At 39.6% G+C, this 26,389-nt stretch overlaps 1 protein-coding gene across 1 annotated transcript in view; it reads right to left on the reverse strand.

Annotated features, from left to right (window-relative positions):
- Window positions 1–26,153, reverse strand: part of dlg4a (discs, large homolog 4a) — a gene marked incomplete at both ends in the record, with an annotated part of 39,687 nt that extends 13,534 nt beyond the window's left edge. Inside the window, 3 exon segments of the mRNA XM_079214488.1 lie at window positions 8,238–8,294; window positions 14,239–14,400; window positions 26,052–26,153. Of these exon segments, the coding sequence (XP_079070614.1) occupies window positions 8,238–8,294; window positions 14,239–14,400; window positions 26,052–26,153 (321 nt within the window).
- Window positions 26,154–26,389: the final 236 nt, after the last annotated feature.

Below are 26,389 nucleotides of genomic sequence, written 5' to 3' on the forward strand. Positions count from 1 at the left end.
GGTTTTTCCATAATCTTTGTCTTTGGTGTATCTTGGTTGAATGACAGTATAGCTTGGGTTACAGATACTGAAAGGTTATTTAGTGAATACTGTGGACATGGTCGTATGCCTCACGCCCACCAAGCGCTTCAAAACAAACGTTTCAGGTCAGCAAGTCAATGAGAGGAGAGGATTTTTTGGGGCATTGTTTTGGTTTACCTGCTTCTCTGTCAGCTCATATACAGTGTGACCTTTACACTATTATTATTATTATTATTATTATTATTATTATTATTATTATTATTATTATTATTATCTATTCTTATTCCTCTCCTTTTAATCATATTTATCATTTATTATCATTCCTTTCATGGATTCACTCGCATCATCAAGGTATCTGATGTTGTCCGATGTAAATACATTATTATGTACAGTACTCTTTGGAGAACACGGTGTGACTCCCCATCTAAAGTCCTGTGTTTATTTCTTTATTTCTGCACTCTGATTAGCATGGGAGAGGCACTCTGAAGTGCTTACAGAGCAGCAAACAGCAGCATAAAATCAGCCTGCTGACCTTCACAGACACGACAGCTCTGGCACACATAAACAACTACACAACAAAACTGAATACAGTTTCTCAACTTTTAAGGAAAACTATTTCACATTCCTGCCCAGTGGGAAGTTATTTTTTCCACTCAGTCTGTTGCTCTCTCTAAGAGATTTAAGTTGTCATGGGAACTCGGAAGAGGAAACGCTCACTGTGTTTTTGCGTAGACTATTACAGTATTACCAGTTGATTAGGTACACCTAGATGAAACTAATGCAACAGTCCTGCAATAATCCTACCTTTATGAAGGTTATAATATTCTCCTTCCATCCTATCCTCCAAGCCCCATTTCTTGTAATCAATCAAGTTGAATGACACTAAATATAGCTGCCATTATAAAGAGAAAATACTCATCCACATGAGCAAAAGACATACAACTCTCCCCCAGCACGCTACAAAAAGCCAGAGCTCTGCTTTAACTGCAAACGGTTCGATTATAACAGTGCCATGTGCAGAACTCCACCGTGTGGCTGTGTCCAACGGGCTGTGCTGCTGAACGTTACGTCAAATTCATCCTTATCTAGAGACAAAAATAATGAGTATAGCCGGCAGAAATCTAAGCCCAGTGCAGGCAGTTTCCCTGCAGGGATTTTGACAGAGCCCTCTCTCCCTCGCTCTGCTGTCAAGTTGTTCGACGTTGCGGTTGTTAGGATTTACAGTGTTTGGCTGCTCTTTCCCACCTATATTTTAGCACCACCTATTCAGCTAACCCGTCCCCTGCCATGTCTGTACAGGCAGCACCACCATCCATCCACTCTCAGACCTTTTCCTCTTCATGGATTTCGAGTGCTGAAATATGCATATTCAAATATAACTGATTTATTTGTTTTTTCTTCTTACCCTGATCTTCAGATTATTGTAGTGTTTTGTACCTGTGATTTCATGATTTCTTTCATACAAAAGAATATACACATATCAATATTTTAGCAGTGGCAAGAAACAGAGCAGCAAAGGAGCGAAGCGGTACAGATGAATCACACGATTTTCAGGTGATCTAGTCATGCTCTGCTCTGTGCACGTGCGCCTGCATACGTGCATGTTTGTCTGAGGCTCATAACCCATTTTGTGCACGCTCACACCGCTAGTCGCTTTCAGTCTGATTTACATTTTTAGTCGAATGAGGTAAAATAACACCGATAATAACATTCACTGGTTTAGTTAAGCCTAAGGATATTTAAAACTTCAACTGCTGTCTTTGTCTTTTCTGTTGAGATTAAGCAAGCAAAGAATACTTCAATATGATCAGAGGGGATGATGTCACATTGTGAGCTGGCACTGGATACAAACCTAAGGTTGCATTAGAGAGGCTTTAACGGTGCATGTCCTGCACACCTTGCAGAAGCTGGAAAGCCTTTAACACATAAAAGCCTTCCGGGCAATCAGCAAGATAATGACCTCTATTGAAACATACGCAATGTCAAACTATGTATTGGCATGTGTTTGATAAATACAATGTTTTCAATGTCTATCCAAAGTACTGCTCATCTGCTTCAGAGACAAATAGGGCCAGACAGATAACAGTACCAAATGCTCCAGATTGACCCTCACCTTATAGGGCTGTGCAAGGCTGTTCAAGAAATGGAAATAAGAGGATAAGACTTGTGTGAAGTATTTTGTAAGATGTGAGTCAGGTTGGATAGCTGGTGCCTCTTTGTCAGTGACAGAGATTGATTTGGACATCACATGCACATTGTTCACTTATTGACTTCTTATTAAATCCCAAGTATACCTGAAGTGTAGGATAATGGTAGCATACTTGTATGTGTGAGGGTTATGGGGTTGTGGAGCTGAATATTGAATGAAATAAACGGCACCTTCACACCATTAGAGAAGGACTCACAAACAATTGCACAGCCCGAGCAAGAACAGGATTTGATTAGCATTACCAGATTTGATTACTGAGGCTTACTGTGATTAACATATCCATCATGGGCCTTAAGTGCAGCCATAGCCATGACTTTTTTTCTATCTGTGCAGATCAACAAAACAAAGCCATGGTACCATAATAATAATAATATAATCAAACATACTCTTCAAACCCCACCTCCTCTGAGCTATCAAAATTGGCATATTCAATAAGCTTTCCCAGATATGAGGTAGAGTCATAGTAAAAAAATAAAATAATAAACCAGTGAACATGTTTAAAACATGCCTACCATCTTATGATGTCGATGTCTCTTGGCTTTTCGTACATTGTTGAGGAACCGGCAGCCCATCTTTTTGGCGTGCCACACAGACATGAACATTGTGCTTCAGTGCCAAAATGTAAATTGTGGTTGATAAGCTGGGAGCAAACCCTGCTCACCTCCTAAAATGACATACACACCCACCAAGCGTGTGGCTAGAGTAGTTTGAGTGTGCTCCAGAAGTGTCTGCTTTCACCAAAAAAGCATCATTGCAAAGCGAGCCATTAGGTCTAGGCCCTGCCATGACAACTGGTTATAAACCACAGTGTCCAGATTAGGTGAATTAAAAGATATCTATTTTAACTTAACATGTACCGTTTCAGCTTTGCTTTCCATTCAATCTAAATAAAACATAATACCAATGGTGGCATGCTTAAGACACAGGATACACCTTTATACAATTTGTAATCCAAAATCAAAGAAAAAGCACAGCCCTATTAGCGTCCTCATCCTGCCGAGTCGCTGCTGGAGACTTAATTTGAGGAAGCCCAATAACAGCCTCCAATCCAGAGCTCGAGTTATAAAAAATTATTCATCGCTGATATGGCTCGTTATTATCCGAGACACAATTGTCCTGTCTTCATTCAAATCACCTATCCAGAGTGAAAAATGACCATTTAAAAACAGATCCCTCCAGTGATCGGCATCCGTGGCAGTGTGCTGCGATAGCGGTGCCTCCCTGCTGCTGGTCTGTGCTCAGCGAGAATGCTGTTCATATTTTCTGCTGCTACTGTACTGTACCCCTCCCATCCCCACTGCTCAGGGAAAGAGGAGCGAGCAGGAAAGTTTGATGGCAATTACTTAGCTGTCTCTCTGTATAATGTCCACGCTGGTGATGCGAGAGGGGGAGGATATATACGTTGGCTGAACTTAGAAGGACAAGCAGCTCAGACCAGCCTGACTCGTCCCAGGGAGCACTTGGAACTGAGAGGGGGCTGGAGGCCTGTGAGCCCCAATTTCTACAGTCAGTCAGTCAGGATAGTGAAATGTAAACACGGTGGTGGCAGCGAGGGTGGAAAAATGTAGCTTGACATCAGATTATTTTAGTTTGTGTCCTGTGTTTTTTTTCTTCTGTTTTCAGTTTTAGTAAGGATCAGAAATCTTGCTGATATTTTCGAGCAATTTGTCTAATTTGTTGCTGCATTAAAAAGGTTTATAGTTGAATTGTAATTCATATTCATTCAAGTTGGTTGTGTACAGTTGATTATTTTAACAATAAATAGCAATTTAGTAAATGTATATCTTTGTATGTATTAAATACATTTTGTTTTACAAAGAAAACACGGTTTAGGTCAAGCCTGATGTATAGCTTATTAATTAAACACTGCAATTGGAATTGTATTTGGCTGATACCCAAAGCCCAGATATCTTTATCGGTATCAGGAATAAATCAGGAATCGCTGCGTCCCTACTTCTGTTGTCAATAATTGCAGCACCATGAACAGCAAAACACTTGAAGCAGGGTAAAGAATAGGACAATATGCTTAAAAAGGAAATTACACATATGCTTGCCATATTTTGATTACTAAGTGGTGGCTGTAACCTTACAAAGGCACACAACTTCTTACAAAAAGATTAGAATTCCCATTTAATCAACATCTTTTTTCCCATATCTCTCTCTCTCTCTCTCTCTCTCTCTCTCTCTTTTTGATAGACAGATGGATCGACAGGCGTGTAATATACATGCGCGCACACACAATGGCATGCACACTGAACAGACTTATGTAAGGACATGCTGAAGGACAAGCTGTCAGCTGATGTTCTCATTTTGTTAAATAAAATTCCTCCGTCCACCTATCTAATATTCTCACCCTTCCAATTGCAAGGACCTCTCTATCTGTCTTACTCTGCCATTCAGCATGAACAGCTCTCTCCTCCTCCTTTTGCATGCATATTTTTTCCTCCCCTCTCTCTCCCTCCGCTCTCTTTCCCAAAGGACCTGAGCTGCTGCTGCACTGTAATTACACCGAAGCTGCAGGGACATATTTAAACATTTATTAAATAAAAGTAAGGAGGACGGAGAAAATGAAGATAGAAACCAGATACCAAGCAGACAAGTGCAGAGCAGAAAGGGGAGGGTATGATGGGGAGCTCTTGGGCAAACACTACAGAACACAGTAATTGAATCCTTCCAGTGAAAACAATTGTTTTTTTTTTGCAAAGAAAAGTGCCAAACACATCTTAGAGGGGTTGAGTATTTTGTCTGAAGAGGATTTGTGTGAAACGTATTGTGTATGGGAACATTCTGTGGTTTTAGAGGAGAGAAAGTGATGAGCATCGTTTTTCACAGAGGAGACAGTGTAACATAAACTGGGCGGTAGGTGTCTTCAGTAAGCACTTTATACCTGCTGGTTCTCACTCCCGGCTTGTCAAATGAAGAATGAATGGCAAATGTTTTCTTAGAGGGACAGTGTGGTGCATTTGCTGGCATCTAACGGTGTTGTTGCAGATTGCAACCAACTGAATACCCCTCCGCTCACTCCTACCTTTGCAGGACTGCGGTAACATGGGCCACCGCATGCAGAGTCCTGGTTACGGCATTAGACTCACTCGGGGGCCAATCTTACAGTAACAACACAACTTTAGGAGCGTAAGTTGTTGAGAACTTATCAAAAAATAAATATATGAGAGATATATGAAAAGTAAAAAGATATATATCACAAACTGATTCTGATAAACTGGTTCATTTTCATTTTCAACAAATTAGGTTCCTGCAATTACCTTTTAAATGGATTATCAAAATGCTCAATAGAAAGACTTCAACTCACTGAAAGCATCATCGCATTACTACAATACTCAAATCACCTCATTGGCTTCTCATTCAACAGATAATTATTTTCAACATCCTCCGATTGGTATTGAAGGTGCTACATGGTTATAGTATAGTATGTATTATAGTATATTTCTGACCTGCTCGCTAACTTTACCTCCATCAGACCTCTTAAGTCTTCAGGCCGTGGCTTTCTGGTTGTGCCAGAATAAGATTTGCAGTGAGTAAAGGTGCTCATGCTAGTGTGATACCTCCCCTCTGGAATTATTTTCCTAATGATCTGCAATTTACTGTATAACAACTGTACATTTAAAGCTAAGCTCAACACCTTTATTATTTTCTCAGGCTTATAGTGTTAGTTGTGAGTAAACCATGTGTATGTATGTATACATATGTTGTTTGTATGTTTATTTTATTTATACGGTTGTCTTGCGTATACCTGTATTTTTTTTTAATCTCTTTCTTTCTTTTAATTCTTCTTTTATTTTGATCACATCTGAATATTACATATTCTGCTAATATATCCCTCAAAATGCGATACACTGGCCCTTTAAGACTACTTTTGAGAGAGTCAGTGAATGAAGACAAAGGTAGAATGTTATGAAAAGAGACGGAGAGCAGCTACAGCGCTGCCTTCAGGGTAGTTCATGTGTGAGTGAGCCTCATCCAAAATATAGAGAATGAATGGAATTCTTCAGACAGATTGGATTTCGGGTAATTGTGGCATTTTTCCTGCCTCTTTAGAGTCGCACGGGCATGCCTACTTTTATATCTGTATAAAGAAAGGTTTCTTGAATGCTGAATTCAGCCAAGCTTAATTCAATAACCAGATACCAGTGGTATCGACTGCAAAGGCAGGGGAATACCAAATCCTACTGAAAGTTGAATACTTAATGCGGACAAGAGAGCAAATAATGGATTTTCCTCCTTGTACAGAAGTCTTTTTATGCAAAAGTGTGTCCAATGTGGTCTATGAAAGCATGTATTTGGATTATTTGTTTGTTGTGAGATAGAACATGAACTTTCAATGTAATCACAGCAGCAAGAAAAATACCTGTCACAACAATTTATGTAGCCCCATAACAAAAGTAGGACATGGTACGGCAGACTTATAGAGTCATATAAGAGGTACAACGAACCATTAATATGAGCACAGATCAATACTTAAAGTTCTGTGCAGTGAAAAAAAAAATCATTTCTAATTACATTATGCCCCAACTTTAAAAAAAAAGAATGTAATTGGAAGCTAAAGCACCTCTTCGCTAAATCATGTACATAACCCAAAGACCTCCTCTTCCTTTGCCAAACCAATGCAGCGCTTCCAAAGACAATCCTACCCATAAATCAATGGGGCCTAGAGTGGTACTGGCAAACCCCACACCATTAAAGCAATAAAGAGACAGACTGGCGACACCACCCACACATCAATGACAAGCACATGGACGCTACACTAGCTGCAAAGATATGCACACACATATAGGCGTTTTTGCAACACACTTTACTGAACCAGTGTAGACAATTGAGTGCATGCATATGCAGAATGAGTACGACTGTATGCGTGAGGGAATGAAGGCAGACATGTTTTTCTTACTGATGACTTTATGTGTAACAGTGTGCAGAGTATGTTAAACAGTTTCGCTATCAGCAGGCACTTTTAGACCGGGTGTGTTCAAGGTCGGGGCAAGCAGACAAAGACGAGACATGATGAATAGTTACAAGAGTAACTACTTGTTCCACGGAGACAGAGAGACTGAATGCCAGATATTTATAATTTAAGTACACATCTCACCAACTTTAGCATTCAAGTTTTGCAGTTGACTCGAGTTATACAGATACATTGTTTCCTTGATTTCCTTGTTGTTGTTTCTAATGAATTCCTCTTCCACTTTATAATTTTTGCATTGCAAGACAGACAAAGTTTTTGGAGCAATTCATGGCGCATGAGGCTAATGCAACCTGTCTGATCATAAAACAGTTTTATCGAGAACGCAGCATAGCCATCTTTTCAAGGTTATGGAAGTCACTCTGCACAGTCTAACACTGACACCTACAGGTTTCAGTCTGTCCTGCAAACAGATCTATCTGTCTATCTGACCCTTCACACTATATGACACCCTCGACACACCACTGAAGCTTTAACAGTGATGCATATTAAGGATTGTTTTCATCTTTACTCAAGTCTCACAGCGTCACGGCTACCTTTGCATCAATTTACATATTTCAGGCCTGAGATTCTAGAGAAATATGGCGACAAAATCAATAAGACTTCCTTATACTGAAACAGGATCCACAATGGTATAGGCTTTTTTTTATGTGTTCACGTAGGAGTAGAAATGTGAATACAACACAGGAAATCAATAATATGATGTGTTGGAAGCAACATTTAAAACACTTTGCAGTCGCAGTCCATGGGATTCCAGGCCCGAAAATAGTCATTGAGTGTAAATGGAACAAATCAAATGACAATGAGTATGATCACAATGATATCATGAGAAAACGGATGACCTCATACTCTGGCAGAACAGATACAATGGCAGTGAACAAGGCAACTGCCTGACTGCAATCAGACAGCCAAACTTTGAGTGACACCAAAGACAGGAAATGAGGATCAGACAAATCAGACTGATGATGATGAATGATGATGATACCGTTAGCTTTCAGGGTGACGGAGCGACTCGGGTCGCTGTGCTCTTACCAGTGTGGAAACAGCAGAGGTGTACATTGGAGTGTGTCCCGTAGACATCAACACAGGCTGCAAAACAACAGAAGGGAGAGGGTAATTGTGCAGAGCATGCGGATGGGAGCAGAGGAAGAACAGCGGGTACTGATAAGTTCAACCGACACTCTCACACATATTGACATCTGGGTTCACAGCAGAGATCAAACAGAACCAGGTTACCAGAAGTATATTGTTAATACAATCTATATAAGCTAGTACTAGATGCTTTGAATATGATGTACATGCCACATACAGTGTGTCATAAAGAAAGCATTCAGTACAATGTTTCATACATTCTGTATAAAAAAGAGACACTCAGGGAAAACACCGGCTGTGTTTCCAGGCATTTTTACAGACCAGTAAAATGGTTTCACAACAATTATACAAACGAGGCACTTGCCCATTTATTAACCTGATTATATTATGCACTGATTATTACATAGTAAACCACCAATTAAATTATGAGTGATAACAGGACAGAAAACCACATAACATATGCTTGATGACAGAGCACCTCTTTCCCGCCACCAGTCATTGATAACTTATTGATGGACTAATAAAAAATGTTTATTCAGAACCGTTTATAAAGAACATCGGGATCGTTACGCCTGTTAAAGCAGAATGGACTTTACCCTGCGCAGCTGAAGCTGCTACTCTAAACATTGCACCTTGTGAATTTTACAAAGAGCAGCAGTGCAGCATTTTCACATGTCAGGAGACACTTTTCCTCCTACTGGAAAAGTTGTATATTGCACAATTGAGCACATCATTAAAGTATGAATGTTGGGACAGCTGTATCTGCTGATCCAAGTACTACCTGGGAGGTGGATTAATGCTGATCCTGATATTTACAGATACATGTCTCATTCCTAATATCAACATGTCCTTCTATTAAACGCTCCACTGAAGACATTTTGGACTTTAGTGCCTTTTTTTATTTTCTTTGTGTGTGCTGAATTTGTGAGCCTCTGTGTTGCATGTCATGTCAGTACTTGACAATGTCTAAGAGTCTCCTGAATGTGACACTATCTATTTCAATATTCTCACCCTATTCATTGTTTGTGCATGCATTGTAAAGCATCAATATTGTATAACCTTGTATATTTGAAACTGCCTCCCGGAATGAAAAATAGCCTCTTGGTTAACTCTGACGCAGTTACAGAAATGTTTTTATTAGTGTGCACTGTGCCCTTATTAAATAAACCCTTAAGAAACTTGCTCGATGGCACATTAGGAGTGGTTTCATAATGGCAAAGAGTATTTAACGAGCACTAATTTATTTAATCACACTACTCCCATGATGACCTTCCTTGCAGGTGAATTTGTTCAAACAGGTAATTTGTGCTGACAAGTCAACTTCCCTCAGCTTTCTGCAGCCAGACACACAGACACAAGCAGGGAGAGGAGGGCAGGAGGGAGAAGGGAAGGAGAATCATACAATTAATAAGGCATGTGAATGTAAAACAAGGGGAAATGAGATTGATTTAGTCCAGGGTAGCCGCTAATAAATCATATCACACAGTGATGAAAAGAGTCACAAAACCAAAATCTCAATACTGAACCACCATGAGGTCATCATGACAATGTGTCAAGAAGTGCAGATAAACCAGCCACTATCATAACAAATATCACATCATCATCATGCCATCATCAGCCTAATTCGCATAATCACAATCATCATCATCAAATAGCAAAAAACAGCCCTCATTATCTTCATCATATTATCCTCAGATTAAAAAATGTATTACACTTATGCAATTATTATTTATCAGACATAAATCAGAGTTGCAATGCAGCCGGGAAAACCATTATTGAAAGAAAAATGAGAGACTGCACTTTTTTTTAAATCAAACTTTAAAATCAGAGAGGAACATATTAATGTCTGGCCCTATACCTGTCTGTCACACCAGCTAGTTAATCACTGGAAATGTTCTGGCAAAGTCCTTGAAAAGGATCTCTAGAAAGGAGTGATCACCCGGATACATGTTAATACTTTCATGTCCCTCATGAGGCTCAGAAGGTACAAATAAAATGCCTCAGTGTTTGTCCACAGCCATCTATCAACCTGAGATTGAGCTACTTTTATACAAATATGTTTAAAAAACATACTTATTCAATGATGCAGACAACTGACATAAAATGATGCAAACAATTCACTTTGAAGTGAGCCCAGACCTTTATACTTCACAGTGCATTCACTTCTCCCTGAAGATAAACACAAGACTTCATAAATAATGGCAGCATTCCAGAAATAGAAAGAGGGCAAATCCTGGTTCCCAAAACGTTGTGAACAACATCAACATTCTGCCTTTCGTGATACGACAAATATCCTCAAGATGGAATTGTACGACAGTGCAGTGTCTTAATAACAATTAGTGCTACACTTTTAAATTCAGTCCCTTCACATATTTTGTACCTCGCTCTAAAGTTTTGATTTTGTATTATCTGCAGACATACTGAGCACCAGAATAAATGTGTGATTTTAGGCTAATAAAACCAGTGTATTTTTACACGAAAGTATCACCTCAAGTGGTTATATCTGGCAGGATAATATGAAGAAAACTTTTTTGCGGGCTAGTATTAAATCACACGTTCCTACAGACAGAAGGGCTTTTTTTATTTTCTAAGGACAAACAAGGTAGTGAGGAACAAACCCTTCTTTTAGATCTTATATCTGTCACTGTCAAAGATGCTTAAGCTTAGTTTGTATTTGGTGTTCCTCTGTGTCACATTAATCGGTTTGTGAATTAACGTAGTGCTTTAGACGCTAGCATTCAGGCTAGTTACATAGTATGCCTGCCAATCGGATAATTTGACATGCAACAAAGATCCCCAGCTGGAACTGGAACAAGGTAATTTGCAAAATGAAGATCACATATAGAAGGGTATGTATTCAGAGTATTATAGCCTACAAAGTGCTTTCAGATAAAACCATCAAAGTAAATCAAATACAACGTGGATATTATTGGAACAGACTGTAATTAGTTTGAGTAATTGTCAGAACACTTAAAACAAAGGACTGATTTATGTGCATGCGCTTGGTGTCAGAAAACCTACATTAGGTACAGGACAGTGCTAGTTACATGATGCACGTTCTCAGCCCACACAACACAATGGCTTTAGTTCTAAATATGGAGTATAATTTATATTATATTATTGTATTTTCATTTATCTTTTAATTAACTTTTGCTGATAGGTGGTTAAAACAACATCAAGAATCGAGAAAGCTAATGTTGATGTAGGAGTCCACAATGCCCACACTTTTACCAACACTGAAGGACAATCTACATGTCATACACTATTTAAATTTGGTTTAGGTTTTAATAAACTTAATCTGGAGTCGCATTACAGATAACCTTCTTAATTACAATGTAATTACAGCTTGGCATGAAATCATATTTCCTATGTTACCTTACAGACAAACTGACTTTCTGATCTCACAAGCCTCTGGGGAATGAATGAATGAATGAATGAGTCATGTAATGGATCTGAAACACTGCAGGGCACACATCACATTTTCTCTGAAACAGACTTAAATTACTTCATAATGGTTGATTTTCGGGAAAGGACAAAGTCTCCCTCCCCGTCACCGTAATAGATTGGTGCGCCCATCCACTGTTAATAATTACTGATCCCTTGGCATGTGCTGGATGACAAACTCCAGCAAGACAAAGGGAATTAATAAAACCAGCAAGAAAGGTCAGAAAAGGATAGCAAGAAGCAAACCATTACAGAGTTTTACACTGTTTTACTAGTATTTTATCATGATGATGTCTGTAAAGAAAAACAGTTGCAGTACATCACCCCTAAATATCTCTCAAAATGTAGTTTAACAGAGACTGACATGTGCCACCTTTCTGGTGTCAACCACCAGCTACAAGCTGCTGCCGGATTCACAATCAGCAGCTAAGCAGCTAACAGTCAAAGGCATACAGAGACTGACAAACAAAACTACTGCGATCACATTATGGCCAGTGCTTGTTTTCATTGAACAATCTCCATTAAATGAAAACCTAGCATTCAGCAGGTCATTCGGCTCTGTTCAATTTGCAGTTTGTTCAGGTCGTTTTTAGTAGCAAATGACCAGAGAGCAGTGACTGAAGGGACACAGACACAGATTGTAATGTGTAATGTACTCCAGGATTTCAATAACCTGCGTTATTTTTCATGCTTATTTAGTATTCGTGTTTGCACTGTGCCATACAGTTGTTTCTGCTGTCCCATATGATGACTGGAACTGACTCTCCAATACCACTCATTTTTTATTTGACCGTGTTGCTAAACTGAGCACTATATCTCAAATAAAATCTCCATTACCTCCACAGCTCATGCAGAACAGCCTCTGTACGTTTTGAATAGCAGCGGTGAAGCACAATAACTCCTGTCCTCTCCGCTCATTAAAAGAAAGCATTTTAATGGACATATCAGCTCCTCGGGGACTTCAGTGTACTCCCATGATGGAAATTGAGAAACACTTTCCCCCTCAGAGCAAATAAATATATTGGAGCTCTTAAGTCTTAATAGCCAATGAGGCTGTTAAATAACATGTGTGGGTGTGTGAGATGGATCGTTATTAAGTGTACATTACAGCCTACACCTGCTTGCATTTGTAGCTACAGTATGTATTCGTTAATGCACTCCAGGCAACATGACTCTGCTCATAATCCCACTGATGTCAGCGGTACCTTTTGACTGTGTGACCAGTCGATCTTATGTTGTCTGCAGTGTCTCCTTCTTTGTCATGGAGCTCTCTCCGAGGTTCGTTTTTCTGCATTTGTAAGACACGTGTCTTAAATATATTCCGTAAAAAAAGTAGGTCATTGTCTGTACTGGGAGCTGCTTTGTATCTTACATTTACAAAGTTCTGGATTACTCTTTTCACTTCAAAATGTGAGGGTACCTTTCCTGCGTCAAAGTCTCATCAATCTCATAGTATCCACATGTATTTGTTTCTCAACAAAGGCATACTACATGCACCAATCAGTTTCTGTACCTTCAACGACATGTGCAAGTCAGGTTTTTTGAAATAATGAGAGATTGTGTAAATCGCAATCATTCTGCTGTTACACATTGTATTCAATCTGTTTTCAAATTGATCTTTGACCACATCCTTAAGCGGGTCAGGTCATCCGATTACTAAATGCATCTTGTGTCTGCTTGTCTTAGATTTTCATGCTGTTAAGCACTGATATCAAATTGCCCAATATGCATGGTGTAGTTGATCCGACACTTAAAGGTGCCAAGAGGCCGGGTTTCCTCATAAATACATTATATTCTCATCAAAGTATTTAGAGTATGTTGCAGAAATAGAATTTCAAAACAGACAAAACAACATTTTAAGTGCAAAGTTATAACAGATAATGTGTAATTAACCAATTGCGTGTGAGCTAACTGAAATTCGTAATATACATTTAATAAGCTTAGTGCATGTTATGTCTCTCAATGAAGCAAATTATAAAAAAGGAAACCACATTGCCATGACTATAAATCTCTCAGACCTGGCCTTTGTAATAGCAAACCTGTAATGCATTGTAAGTAATTTGGCATATAATTTTTTTGGGTCTCATTTCAATTTAATTAAAAACATTAATAAACAATAAAAACAGCGTGCTGCACAGTGCTGCGTCTCTCGTCGCCAGTTAGGACACGTTGTCATGGACATAAAGCTACAAAATTGATAATTTGCTCGTCCTATGTGTCTTTTATATGTATCTATCATATTGGCTCACATGACAAATGTCGCAATTCATTTGAATATAAGGTAACACGAAAGATACAGTACTGGGATAAAGATTTAATTGTGACCTATAATGTGTGATGCGCTTTGCAATATGGTACAATATGTTCACCTTTGAAGCGTGTTTATTCTAACACAGTAAAAGTCCCTTCCTTAAGCTCTCACAGCCGAGTGTATTGTGCTGTTGTGATAGCGTTACGTATTGATCCAACAATGTGTATGATTGTGTGTGCGTCCTACCTTGACAGGAGAGATATGTGTGTGTGGTGTGTAGCCATGTATGGCCTCCATGGCAGCAAGATTCTTGTCACTCATATGAAGCATCTCTGCACTTTTCCCTGGAGCCAGATGTGCTGGACTGTGCTCCAAGGGGGGCGTCTCCTCATCCTGGTACCTGTACTTCTGCAGACACACAGACACAGATGAGGTCGTTAGTCCAAACAGGTCTCACGTGTAAATAGCAGCTATTGGCTGAGTGTATTTTTATTTTTTAAAAACAGGGGCATCTTAATGCCAAATGTGGGCAACCTGTGTGTACAGTAAATCTTGCATATCACATAACATGTGTGACGCCTACAAGGGCCAAGTGATAACATCACAGAGGTCTCAAATATTTCTATTGTGCATTGAGCAAGGTGATCGTCCTCCACAACCACATGGAGCGATCCGTGACTCATAGTGACTCTACAGTAGCAGAACATGCAGCTTCTTCCTAGTAGCCCGACTCCCCTACCGATGGCCCACACCTGGGCAGCCGGCCAGCAGCCCACTGTTCTAGCCACACATGGCAGATTTCATTCTAGGCGCGATCACACTAAATCTGCACACCGCGTTTTCCATTACAAACGCATCAGAAAGTGGGGAGCATCACAGCGGAGATCTACCACACTGTCCTGTGAGTTAGCCCTTGTTTTTGTTTTTTTCTTTAAAAGATCCGTACCGTCCTAAAGCCCCCCGGGCTCACAATATGCTCTGCTGCACTGCAGATGTGAAGCATCACCATTTTGAAGACAGAGACATCGTGGAGGGATCATCTGAATTTTGGCTGATTGCCTGATGGCCAGCTCTGCCACTCTCCCCTGTCTTTCTTTGTTTTGTTTGTGTTTTCTTTTGGGAAGCAGACTGAGAGGGAGGTGCATCACCGAGCCCTGTCTCAGACAGGCTGCTTAGCAACCAGAGCAGAGCAGAGATTGCAGTGCCACAGTTGGGGCTGCCAGCATCGGTCCTGGATCACATTACACTGAGACAGCAAGAAAGAGAGGGAGTGAAACAGAGATGAAGATAAAGGAGAAAGTGAGGGGGATGGGTAAAAATGTAAAAAGTGAGATCGCCCACAAAGGGAAGTAGGAGAGAGTGAATAGTCCCAAATTACAGGTTGATAAGCAGGCAATTATTGTTTTTTCTTTATTAAGCACTGCAGAGTTCTAGCATGGCTACAATAAGGTGAACAGATTAAATATTATGTAACTGTATACCACCAACTACCTATATACAGTGTAATACTGCTGGTTGATTCATCTCCCTGTAGATGAACCCTACTAAGTCAGAGTTATATTAAATAAGAAAACATTAAGTTAAAAACTCTGAAAGATTCATATATTACATGAATCACAGTTCAAAGTAGCCTTGAGCACTTTGGTCTCCGCTGCCTCCCCCTCTCCTGCATGACCAACATTCATGCTGCCATGTTGCCTTCTGTCCTACTGGTGGGGGATGTGACAGTCAATGCTTATATGCTACAAAGTGTCCTTTTGCAGAGGGCTTTAGGTGCATTTTATATGACCAATGACAATTGTAATGATTGTTGTACCTAGTGTAGCACAACAGCATAATTTATAAAATGCAAACAATTTCTCCAAGATTAATTTATTTGGAGGTAAATGAATACCATCTGATTAATCCTGTCATGATGAATGCTGCTTTTGCTATGGAGAGCTGAATTATGACAAATGCAAATTCAAGTGAGCATTTTCCCCAAACATGTATCACTGAGAGGCAAATTATGTTCAATCAATAAAGGTTAATTGAAGTTAATTGTATTCGTCAACCTGGCGTTCCAGATATCATTCAGTCCCCGATTAGAGGCTTAAAATTTACCGGTAGCTCTGAGTCCTGAGAACAAAGACAGTGAACTCCTTGAGATGATGACACCTTAACATTGACCTTTTAGGATTTTCCTGGTCCATACATTTTTACAAACCCACATATGCAGCATAGTTCACTTAAGCCAAACAATTTCACACTAATTCACTCACTATGAAATATTATGATTGTTATCCCTCACTCCTGTGCACACCCTGGTGGTCAAAGCTCCGCCTCCTGTTAACTACATTTTTGAAGTGCTGAATGTAGTACTAAGAGGTTTACAAGTGGATGCCACACTGACACAATGCAAAAAAAGTGGGGTGGAGCACAGTGTATACAGACAAAAAACATATACAATCACGGAGTACCTGATAATTATATTATAATATTATTTCATCACATAGTAAATGGGGCTTTGAGAGGGATCAGACTTAAGTCATTGTTAATCAAGGATCCCCAGATCTATGAGGAAAAAAAATGTGCCAAAGCCCCATTTACTATGTGATGAAATTAGCTATTATTATCATCCCTTTTAGACTGAAAGCTAAAAATAAAGTGTTCTTTGCATAGATTTAAGTGTGCGGATATCAGTTTGAGCTTTTTTGATACTTCCAGCACATTATTTAAGATAATGCCAGAGGAAGCGGTGCTTATCCTGCATGATTGTTATAGCTAAAAGCCTTCGAAAGTGCAGCATTTCTATAATCTTAGACACTTTAACAAGTTTTGTTCAAAGATAATATTGCAACACAGGTTAAAACAAAGAAAAAAGAAGTGAGCTACCACCATGAGAACCATTATTAAAAAAAACATCAGAATAGAAAACATCTGGGATTCCTCATTTACACTATTTCTGTAAGATCCATGTATTCTATTCTGTTGATATTCATCACCTTAGTCCATGTAAACATTTAGTTAATAAGTGACTTTTCTTTATACTGTTTATTATTGGTCTACTATTTAGTTCAAGACAATTAATGTGCCTCAGTCTGCAATATATTCTGTTTGAATAATTGAGATGACAAAATATCTCAATTAGATTCTATGAAAACCCCCAAGTATTATATTATTGCATTTAAAGGTATTAAAGCTTTAATGTCTTACAATTGAAATATAATTTCCTTGACTGTAGTGAGAGTGAGCTGTGTCTTTTATTAAAATACTGGTCAAAATTACAACAGGCCGAGATACTAACACATAATACTTTAATCTGTGCCTTGCTGGTGTATGAAGATAAATTGACAGTATTTATAAATAGAAAGGCAAATAATATAGGATAAATTATTAGATTATCTTGTTTTAATATATGCACTCTCAATCCTACTAATATATTAACACAGAGCTGGATTGATACATGGAGAACAAACGTGATATGATACTACACAATATCTGTTTTACTAAGCATAATTGTACATATTGTCAATGTAATTAGTTTTTCTAAGATTCTTAACAGCTTGCAGCAATTAAAATGTGCTTCTAACTATACACACTCTAAATTACAACTGGAACAAAATACTTCTGGGTTTCCTTTGCTTTATTGTACCAGTATATCACCATGGAAAGAATCCAGTAGGAATTACTCTGTTGTAAAGGTCAATATAAAGAAAGTCTCAACAGTCTGCTGCTGCATTTGTTGGCCCTCTTTTACTATAATAAGAACCTCACTCTATGTGGCTGAATGAGCTGTTCCTGTAATGGCTATATGAGTTAACTTAATATAGAGCAAATGTCAAATTATATCTACCATCATCTCAGTTTGTAATTCAAGGACTAGGCTTTTAAATTACTGTAATGGAATGAAAGCTAACCTCACCTCTCAGGCATATCATTTCCAAGAAACTGCAAATGCATTTGACGTGTAAGGTGTTACATGAACCACGAGAAGCTCTTTAGGTGCAAATTAAAGGTGGCAACTCCCCACAGCATCTTCACAGATTTTAAGCTTTTCTGAGTTCATCTATTTGCATTTTCTTTAATGATGGTTAATCCATATTTTTTTCTATATTTGGATTAACTTTAACATTTGCTGCTGTGATGAACCCAAAGGGATTTTGTGCTGGGTGTTAAGTCTCTGTGACGCGTCACAGCGCTGTCAGACTGAACTATGCTTGAATTTAATTGTATGCCATACAATACATCGCAATGAAGTAAATCTGAACAGGTAAAAGTGCTTTAATTAAACTGAATTTTAATGAGTTATATAAATAGATGGTTAAATGATGTATTTAATTTAAAACACAGCTCCAGAATATACAAACAGTGATGAATTATCTAAAAAATACACCATCACAGTTTTTTTTTATAAATACTAAAAGTATCTAACTCTTATATTGTAGTTTAATATATTGACTCATCTGTGTATCACTTCAGACAAGGTTTGTACTTAATAAAAACAATAGACATGACTACATAAAAAACTACATATTTGGGGTAAAAAAACATTTTTCAATGCATATCACCTGTTTAACAGTGACCCAGGCTCTCGCCTCAGTTCATTCATCACTAGATATAGAAATTGACTTCTATATACATATCTTATGGGCCAGACACCTGCTAGAAGAGAACACCTTCACACCCACTGGCACCTAGAAAACCGCCACACAGAATACTTGCCATCATGTTTAAAATCAGAGTGTGCATAAGAAAAAAGACACATTAACTTAACATCACTGTCACTTTGATAAAGTGCCTATAAGAGAACAACGTTTTGTACCTGATGGTCACCTGAACATTCATTTTCCCACTACAACCCATCCAAACCAGTTCCTGTTGCCTTCTCAGTTGATTTTCACTCTCAAGTGTCGTTTCAAGTGAGAAACCCCAAATACAGCTTTCATCTCATTTGCATTATCACAACTTCTATTGCCAGCCAACACCTACCAGTACAACTGGGTGTTTTCTTCTCCTTGTGCATGTACGCCTCAGACGACAGAAAATTCACTCATCTTCTGCCAATGCTAACTTCAGACTATTCTCCAAGGTGTATCAGCACAACACTTTGACAACTGTTAGTATCCTGTAGCTGTATGCTGCAACAACAACAACACTCTTTACATTTACCATGGGGCAGAATGCTTACAGCTGCATGAGGAGGGATTTTAAGGTAAGAATTCGATGCAGCCTAAATCAAAAAGTGGGGGCTACAACAAAGAGAAGCTTCTTATCCCCCCATGGAGGTGCTCTAGATTCACCCACTTGGGCGTAGGCCCTCCAATCTCATTGTGATGCTGGAAATTAACATCAAAACTTCAACCTAAACATGTCAACCACAAAAATATGGCGTTCTAAGAGTGTAGTTTATAGAGTACATGCCTAATGAAAGGAAGAGTGGATGTGTTTACTTACAGTGGCTTGCAAAAGTATTCATACCCCTTGAACTTGTCCACATTTTGTCACATTACACGCCACAAACATAAATATATTTTATTGAAATTTTATGTGAAAGACCAACACAAAGTGTCACACAATTGTGAAGTACAAAGAATATTATACATGTTTTTAAATTTTTTTCACAAATAAATGCTAAATTTATTCAGCCCCCCTGAGTCAATACTTTGTGGAACCGCCTTTTGATGCAATTACAGCTGCAAGTCTTTTGGGGTATGTCTCTACCAGCTTTGCACATCTAGAGACTGAGATTTTTACCCATTCTTCTTTGCAAAACAGCTCAAGGTCAGTCAGATTAGATGGAGAGCGTTTGTGAATGGCGGTTTTCAGATCTTGCCACAGATTCTCAATAGGATTTAGGTCTGGACTTTGACTGTGTGTTCAGGGTGATGTGCAGTTTTGGGTTTCCGCCACACATAACGTTTTGCATTTAGGCCAAAAAGTTCAATTTTGGTCTAATCTGACCAGAGCACCTTCTTCCACATGTTTGCTGTGTCCCCCACATGGTTTCTGGCAAACTGTCCACTGAGCTGTGGATCTCTGCAGTTCGTCCAGAGTCACCATGGGCCTCTTGGCTGCATCTCTTGTCAGTGCTCTCCTTGTTCGGCCTGTAAGTTTAGGTGGACGGCCATGTCTTGGTAGGTTTGCAGTTGTGCCATACTCTTTCCATTTCCGGATAATGGATTGAACAGTGCTCCGTGACATGTTCAAACTTCTCCACAACTTTATCTCTGACCTATCTGGTGTGTTCCTTGGACTTCATGGTCCTGTTTGCTCCCCAATATTCTCTTAACAAACCTCTGAGGCCGTCACAGAACAGCTGTATTTGTACTGAGATTAGATTACACACAGGTGGACTCTATTTAGTCATTCGGTCAACATTCAATCATTCAGCAGTCATCAGGCAACTTCTGAAGGCAATTGGTTGCACTCAGAGAAAAGGGGGCTGAATAATCTGCACTTTTCAGTTTTTTATTCGTGAAAAAAATTTAAAATCTGGTATAATTTTCTTTGTACTTCACAATTGTGTGACACTTTGTGTTGGTCTTTCACATAAAATGCCAATAAAATATATTTATGTTTGTGGCGTGTAATGTGACAAAATGTGGAAACGTTCAAGGGGGATGAATACTTTTGCAAGCCACCGTATTCATGATTCATAATGTATTATTCATTTATTATTTTAAATCAAGCTCCAAAAAAACAGCATCCAGCAGCACAGATAGCTTTGTGTAGGCGATCATTGAATGCAGTGGGTCTCCTGGGCTGCAGCGTGATGGTGGTTCATATTCGGTATCACCTGGGCGGCATCAGCGCTTGGTCCCACGGGGAGATAACCATGGTGCACATCCTGCCAGTACTCAAATCGTCCTGTTGGACAACCTGCAATTTTATGTGAATTTCTTAGACGAGAAATGGCGTGACCCTTCACTGTGGTCTTGTGTCCCGCGGGGCTCTCTGCGCACCGGTCACCTGTCGGGCCGTTCGAGCCTCTCTCTCTACCTATTTCAAATTAAAGCCTTGAAAGTCAAAATAAATAAACGGTTAACTCGTAGAACTAACACTTTCACTACAGCGATAAAGAGCAAAAGCAAGCGCTGGTGCTCTTTATTGTTGTAGTGAAAGTGTTAGTCCTGTTTAACAGTCCAAAAAAAACTTTGATCAAACATGTAAAAATACTTCCAGTGGTGGGTGTTCTGAAGCATTAATGTCCCAAACAACTAGACTTTCTCTAAAATTAAAAATAAAATCCCTAATGTGCTGTCTTCACCACCAAAAGGCTTATGTTACGACATACAGTGCAACAGGAAAAGTCATAAAAAATATGTAAAGAAAACGTTGTTTTTTTTACTCCCTGGGTACATGCTCAGCACTGTTTCAGAAACTCAACATTTAGTCTTCCTTACGTTTCAGTATTAAATATGTGCTTGTTAATTTATGCTCATCTAACCCAAATTAATGAGATTCTAAGTCTCATTTCTGTGGGATGATTCATATTTGATAAGACCCACACAGATGTATCATCCTCAAATGTAATAATCAAATTAGAGTCATAGATATAATAAATGGTGCGTGCTTGGCTGCAGTGCTTCTGCCGAGGGTAGTGAGGGGGGAGGTTTCCATCTTGTCTTGTCTGTCTGGAGCCTGTTTTCACAGGAACGTTATGCTTATTTGTACACCATGGAACAATATTTATATGATATGTAGAATGAATTGCGGACCATTAACTTAACCAGGCTCGGCTTTGACATCAAACTAATTGAAATCATGGCGAATTACTTTCCTTAATCTTGCAAAAATAATGAACCCAGAGTTAAACCCTGTACAACTGCCCCACAACAACAAATAATTGCCAAAAATGAAAGTTGCTTGTATGTTGAGAAATAATAGAGCGTCACATCTGTGATAATACACTGCCATTATAAATCAACCGAAACAGCAGTGCTGTAAACAGAGGACAAACAATTTTCCGGTCTAACATGCAGACACACTTAATTAGCTAAAACGTATTCATTTAAATCTCATGTAATTTTGCAGTTTACAGGTCAGGTGATACCTATTCCCCCAAATTCTCCTCATAGGTCTCACAGTCACACTAAGCTCAGTAATCTTGATCATTTCATCCCCTCCCCCTCTGCCCGCAGAAGCATGTACACATCATTTTTATGCTGAGTACATACATTTGTATGTATGTTGCACTTGTAGTGGAGGATTGTGGCATTAACCCTCCCCAGCCCTCTTTTTTGTCCACACACACACACACACACACACACACACACACACACACACACACACACACACACACACACACACACACACACACACACACACACACACACACACACACACACACAAGCGGAGGCCATGTTAACATACAGCACAGTCTGGCTAATGGTTCCAATAGAAACAAACCTGCCATAATGGCAGCAGTAGCCGTTTTCTTTTCTATGATCATGAGCACCAAAAGATAGAATACACTTTTTATATCAACAGAGACACACACATTTCACTGCTTCACTGTTTTCTATGAATACTGACCTTGGTTCCATGCTATATTCTTGCCTTATTCACATTTAGCTGTCGCTAACTATCAACGAATGAACCAACCTTGTGTGGGAGTTTGTCTGTGTGAGTCTGTAAACATGGTTAACGTGCCTTCGACTCGCATACTGTTCACTTCACATGCAGTCACCCTGCATCGAATATTATTATAGGTCTGAAATAGAGTTTATTTATGTTTTGAATGCTGCAGGTTATAGTTTCATGGAGGGAAAGTAGTTTGATTATGTCTTTGTGCTACATTGAGACTGAATTTGGCTTCAAAGGATGATGATGCACATCTTTGCAAGGGGCTTAGCGAGGTGGGTTTTTAATGTATTATGTTCTTCTTTGTGTTAACTGTCCGACAATCCAGGTAAATTAAAAGTATCTGTGATGAACAGTGGCTGTAAAACGTGCCTCTATTACTTAATCGAGTAGTCCATCACCATTTCTTCAGCGTTGATGTGCTCACCTCAAGGTTTTTAGGGGCGGATCATGTAACTAGACAACATGTTGCAATAATATGCAGAACATTCTGATGTTTTAGACATTTTCATGAGGGATCATATTGGGAAGTTTATATTTTTTATATATGTTTTATAATCAAGTCCCTTGCAGAAAATCCATGCTGCTTATTTTTATGAGAAAAATATTGTTGGGTTGCTGGTATGATTATTGTTTTCATTGCTTTTATAGAAAGATGTGCTTGTTTTTATACTGCGAGTGCGCTACTTTCTCCTACAACCTGCAAATCCATTGCTCACACAACACCAGCTGCAGTATTAGATAGCAGATGAGATGGGAAGAGCAAGTTAGCAGAGTAGAGGCGACCCTGAATGCTCCAATCTAAGACCTGAACAGAGCATTAGCAAATATCTGCTGCCGCACATTGTTGTTCTGCATCTCTCCGAGCTTGTCAGAGCTGAGGCTCACTGCTCGTAAAGGAAGATGACACAAACAGCAGGATGAAATAGATCAAACCCATAAGAGGAAGTATGTGTTTGTAAAGCTATAAAAACAGTTACAGTACGGATGTGACATGTAAAACCAGCACCTCACACACAGGAACACTCACCACACATTGCGGAGCAGCAAAGCGAACCACCTCTGCTTTGATATCACCTGCTGATATTTTTCACAGCATTACTCTTGATCATTTGATTGATCCACTGGTAATGAGTAAGAGCAGCTCGTTTTCCTATCCATTTTCCAGTTAAGACGTCTGAGAATCGATTCTCAGGGTGAGGTGATCATCAATCTTGATATTGAGATGAAGGCACACTGATCCCTGCGTCGTGAATCATTCATTACATTAACGCTCAGATTCCATTTAAACTCTGTCCTTTGGCTAGTTTACATTGTGTGGCCTTCTATATAAGCACTGTGCTGAATTGTAGCGTAAAGAGAGACTTCAATGAGGCAGTACTGTATGTCAAGATTAAATGTTATGAGGCCATCAATGAGCATTTAGCATAAAAGAGGATATTAAAGCACTGCTGAACCCACATAAAGACCCACCTTTAAACAAGATCCTGAATTGAAAATGACTGAGCGGCTGTGTGCTGGGTTTTGTTTAGAAACAATGGCTATGCAAATAAATAACCTTGGAACATCACCTTGGGAAATGTGATAGCTATTGTCACATAGATGTTGAACAGATAGGGCAGTCCTGGAGAATGTTGGGAATAAAAACCAAAAAGGTGAAGCTGTAAATGTAAAGATAAATAGTGACAGGATGGCATATTCCTACTGTACATCCCAAAAGATCTGGCCAAATCAAATCCCACCGATGACAACCCACCACGCGACAGACTGGATCCAAGCTGTTTGGAGGCTACCGAACCTGCTGGAAATATGTACAGAGCAGGTATGTGGACACGTTTTGAAGGGGCGATACTATGGCACTAGATAAATGTTTGTGTTGACATGCTGATAAAATAACAAATAGAGGCTAATATAGAATAATGGTTTACAATTAAAAAAATTCAATTGAAATGCTTGTAGCGTGTGGTTTAGATGAGCTGAACTATTATACACCAGATATGCTATAACCAGCATTACTGCAAGCACAAGCCATTATACATGAGTAGTTAATCACATGTTTTAGCTTTTATTACAGGCTAGATGTTTGCTGTGGAGCCTCATTTCACTGGATGCTCATGAAGACTGTGGAGGCAACTTGTGGGAGGAGGATTTAAATTTTTTTTTTCACAAGGAAGGCGTGGAGGCTCAGCTGGAGATACAGAGGAAGATATGAGCCAGCAGGGAGTGAGGCGGAGGGGACACATGGGGATTATCTGTGCTAGTATACTCAACACTGAGCACAGCAGGACCTCCCTTTCACGAACCCAGAGAGCAAACACCTACAATAATTTACCCAGCGGTGTCTCACAAATGGTTATTGTCTACCAGACTAATTGTAAAAATAATCACAATTAATTAAATATCAAAAATATCCACCTAGTAGTTCATATCTAATATTAAAATTAGAACACAAACCAAAATGTCTGAAGTGAATTAACAAACCAATTATCTAAAGCTCTGTACACATGTACACATCCCTTTTGGCAAGCGTCAGGAGAAAGCTGGACAGAGCGGAGCAGTGTAGTCAGAGTTGGCTTCAACATGCCAACAGAATAGAGTGCCATGTGGAGAGAAGCTCAGAGCTGGCTGCCATACATGGAAACACCTGAAGCTGTGTGGGAGGGGCATCTGGTATGTTATGGACAATCAGTGAATGAATGCTCTCTTATTGGACATAAAAAGACGTTTACAATTAGGATGAAGTCATACTGTGAACACAGCTAAATATGAGCTTTTGTTGTTGTTGTTGCTGTGAATAAGCAGCCTGGCTTGGATTCATCAGTGGGTTAAAGAAAACAGTAGGGGCACTGTTCATGTTACCTGATTTCAAGCCTCTCTTGTGGTGTACAGTTTCTCTGATGATGAATGATATTTAAGTGGCCCTGAGCAATAAAGTGCATTTCCCAAGGTCAAAAGCATATCCCGTGCAGTTTACTGGGATGCAAAGCTGAATGTGAAGCGATCAGCAAGGTACACACATGCTCCGCCCTGACGTGACCTGCCCTGCACGTCAAGGAGTAGACACTGATAGAGATTGATATTTCATTCAATTAATATCAGTAAACATTTGTGGAGAAAGCTAAACAACAACAAAAATACAGCTAACACCAAACGCAGCCATGCATGCCAATGATGCTGTCGTCTGGAAATCGGCCATACGAGCATGACAAAAAAGGCGACCACGCGCTGATATGAAGGTATGGTGTGAATAAGCTAGTATCTGAAAGCATATGGACATAACCGTAGGTGAGTGTGATCCCTGTACTAATTACCCTAGTGGCTGTGTAATGAGAAAAGCGCGGTTCAAATGAGCCACAACTGGCACAACCCCAAACGCGATATTTCTTACAAAGGCCTTTTTTTTTGTCACACATTTATACAAACTAACAGTCCACATTGTACGTCTCGACAACAGTCGCTGCTGCAACCATCGGCTGCTTGCACCCCAGGCTTACCTTGCATCCGAACATGAGGGAGAGGGTCCGGTTGCTGCAGATGACCTTACACTGGCACATGACCGGCGAGAGACACTTTAAATTCCTGACAGGCAGAGACATCAGTCCAAAGCCTCACACCAAGACAGACAGCACAGACCAGAGCTCGTCGGTCCGCCGCCACGCAATCAGAGCCACGGTACAGTTAGAGAGCCGCGGAAGCTCACTGGGGAGGGGGCGGGTGATGCCCGGTTAACAAGCAGGCTTCTCGGTTGACTGCGGCGGTGCTCGGGTCCAATGTTTCTTTGCAACTTCATGATCATCCATGTTTGACACGTTTAAAGCGTCGGTCTGACGTT

This window comes from Taurulus bubalis (genome assembly GCF_910589615.1).
Source record: "Taurulus bubalis genome assembly, chromosome: 2".
Lineage (NCBI taxonomy): Eukaryota > Metazoa > Chordata > Actinopteri > Perciformes > Cottidae > Taurulus > Taurulus bubalis.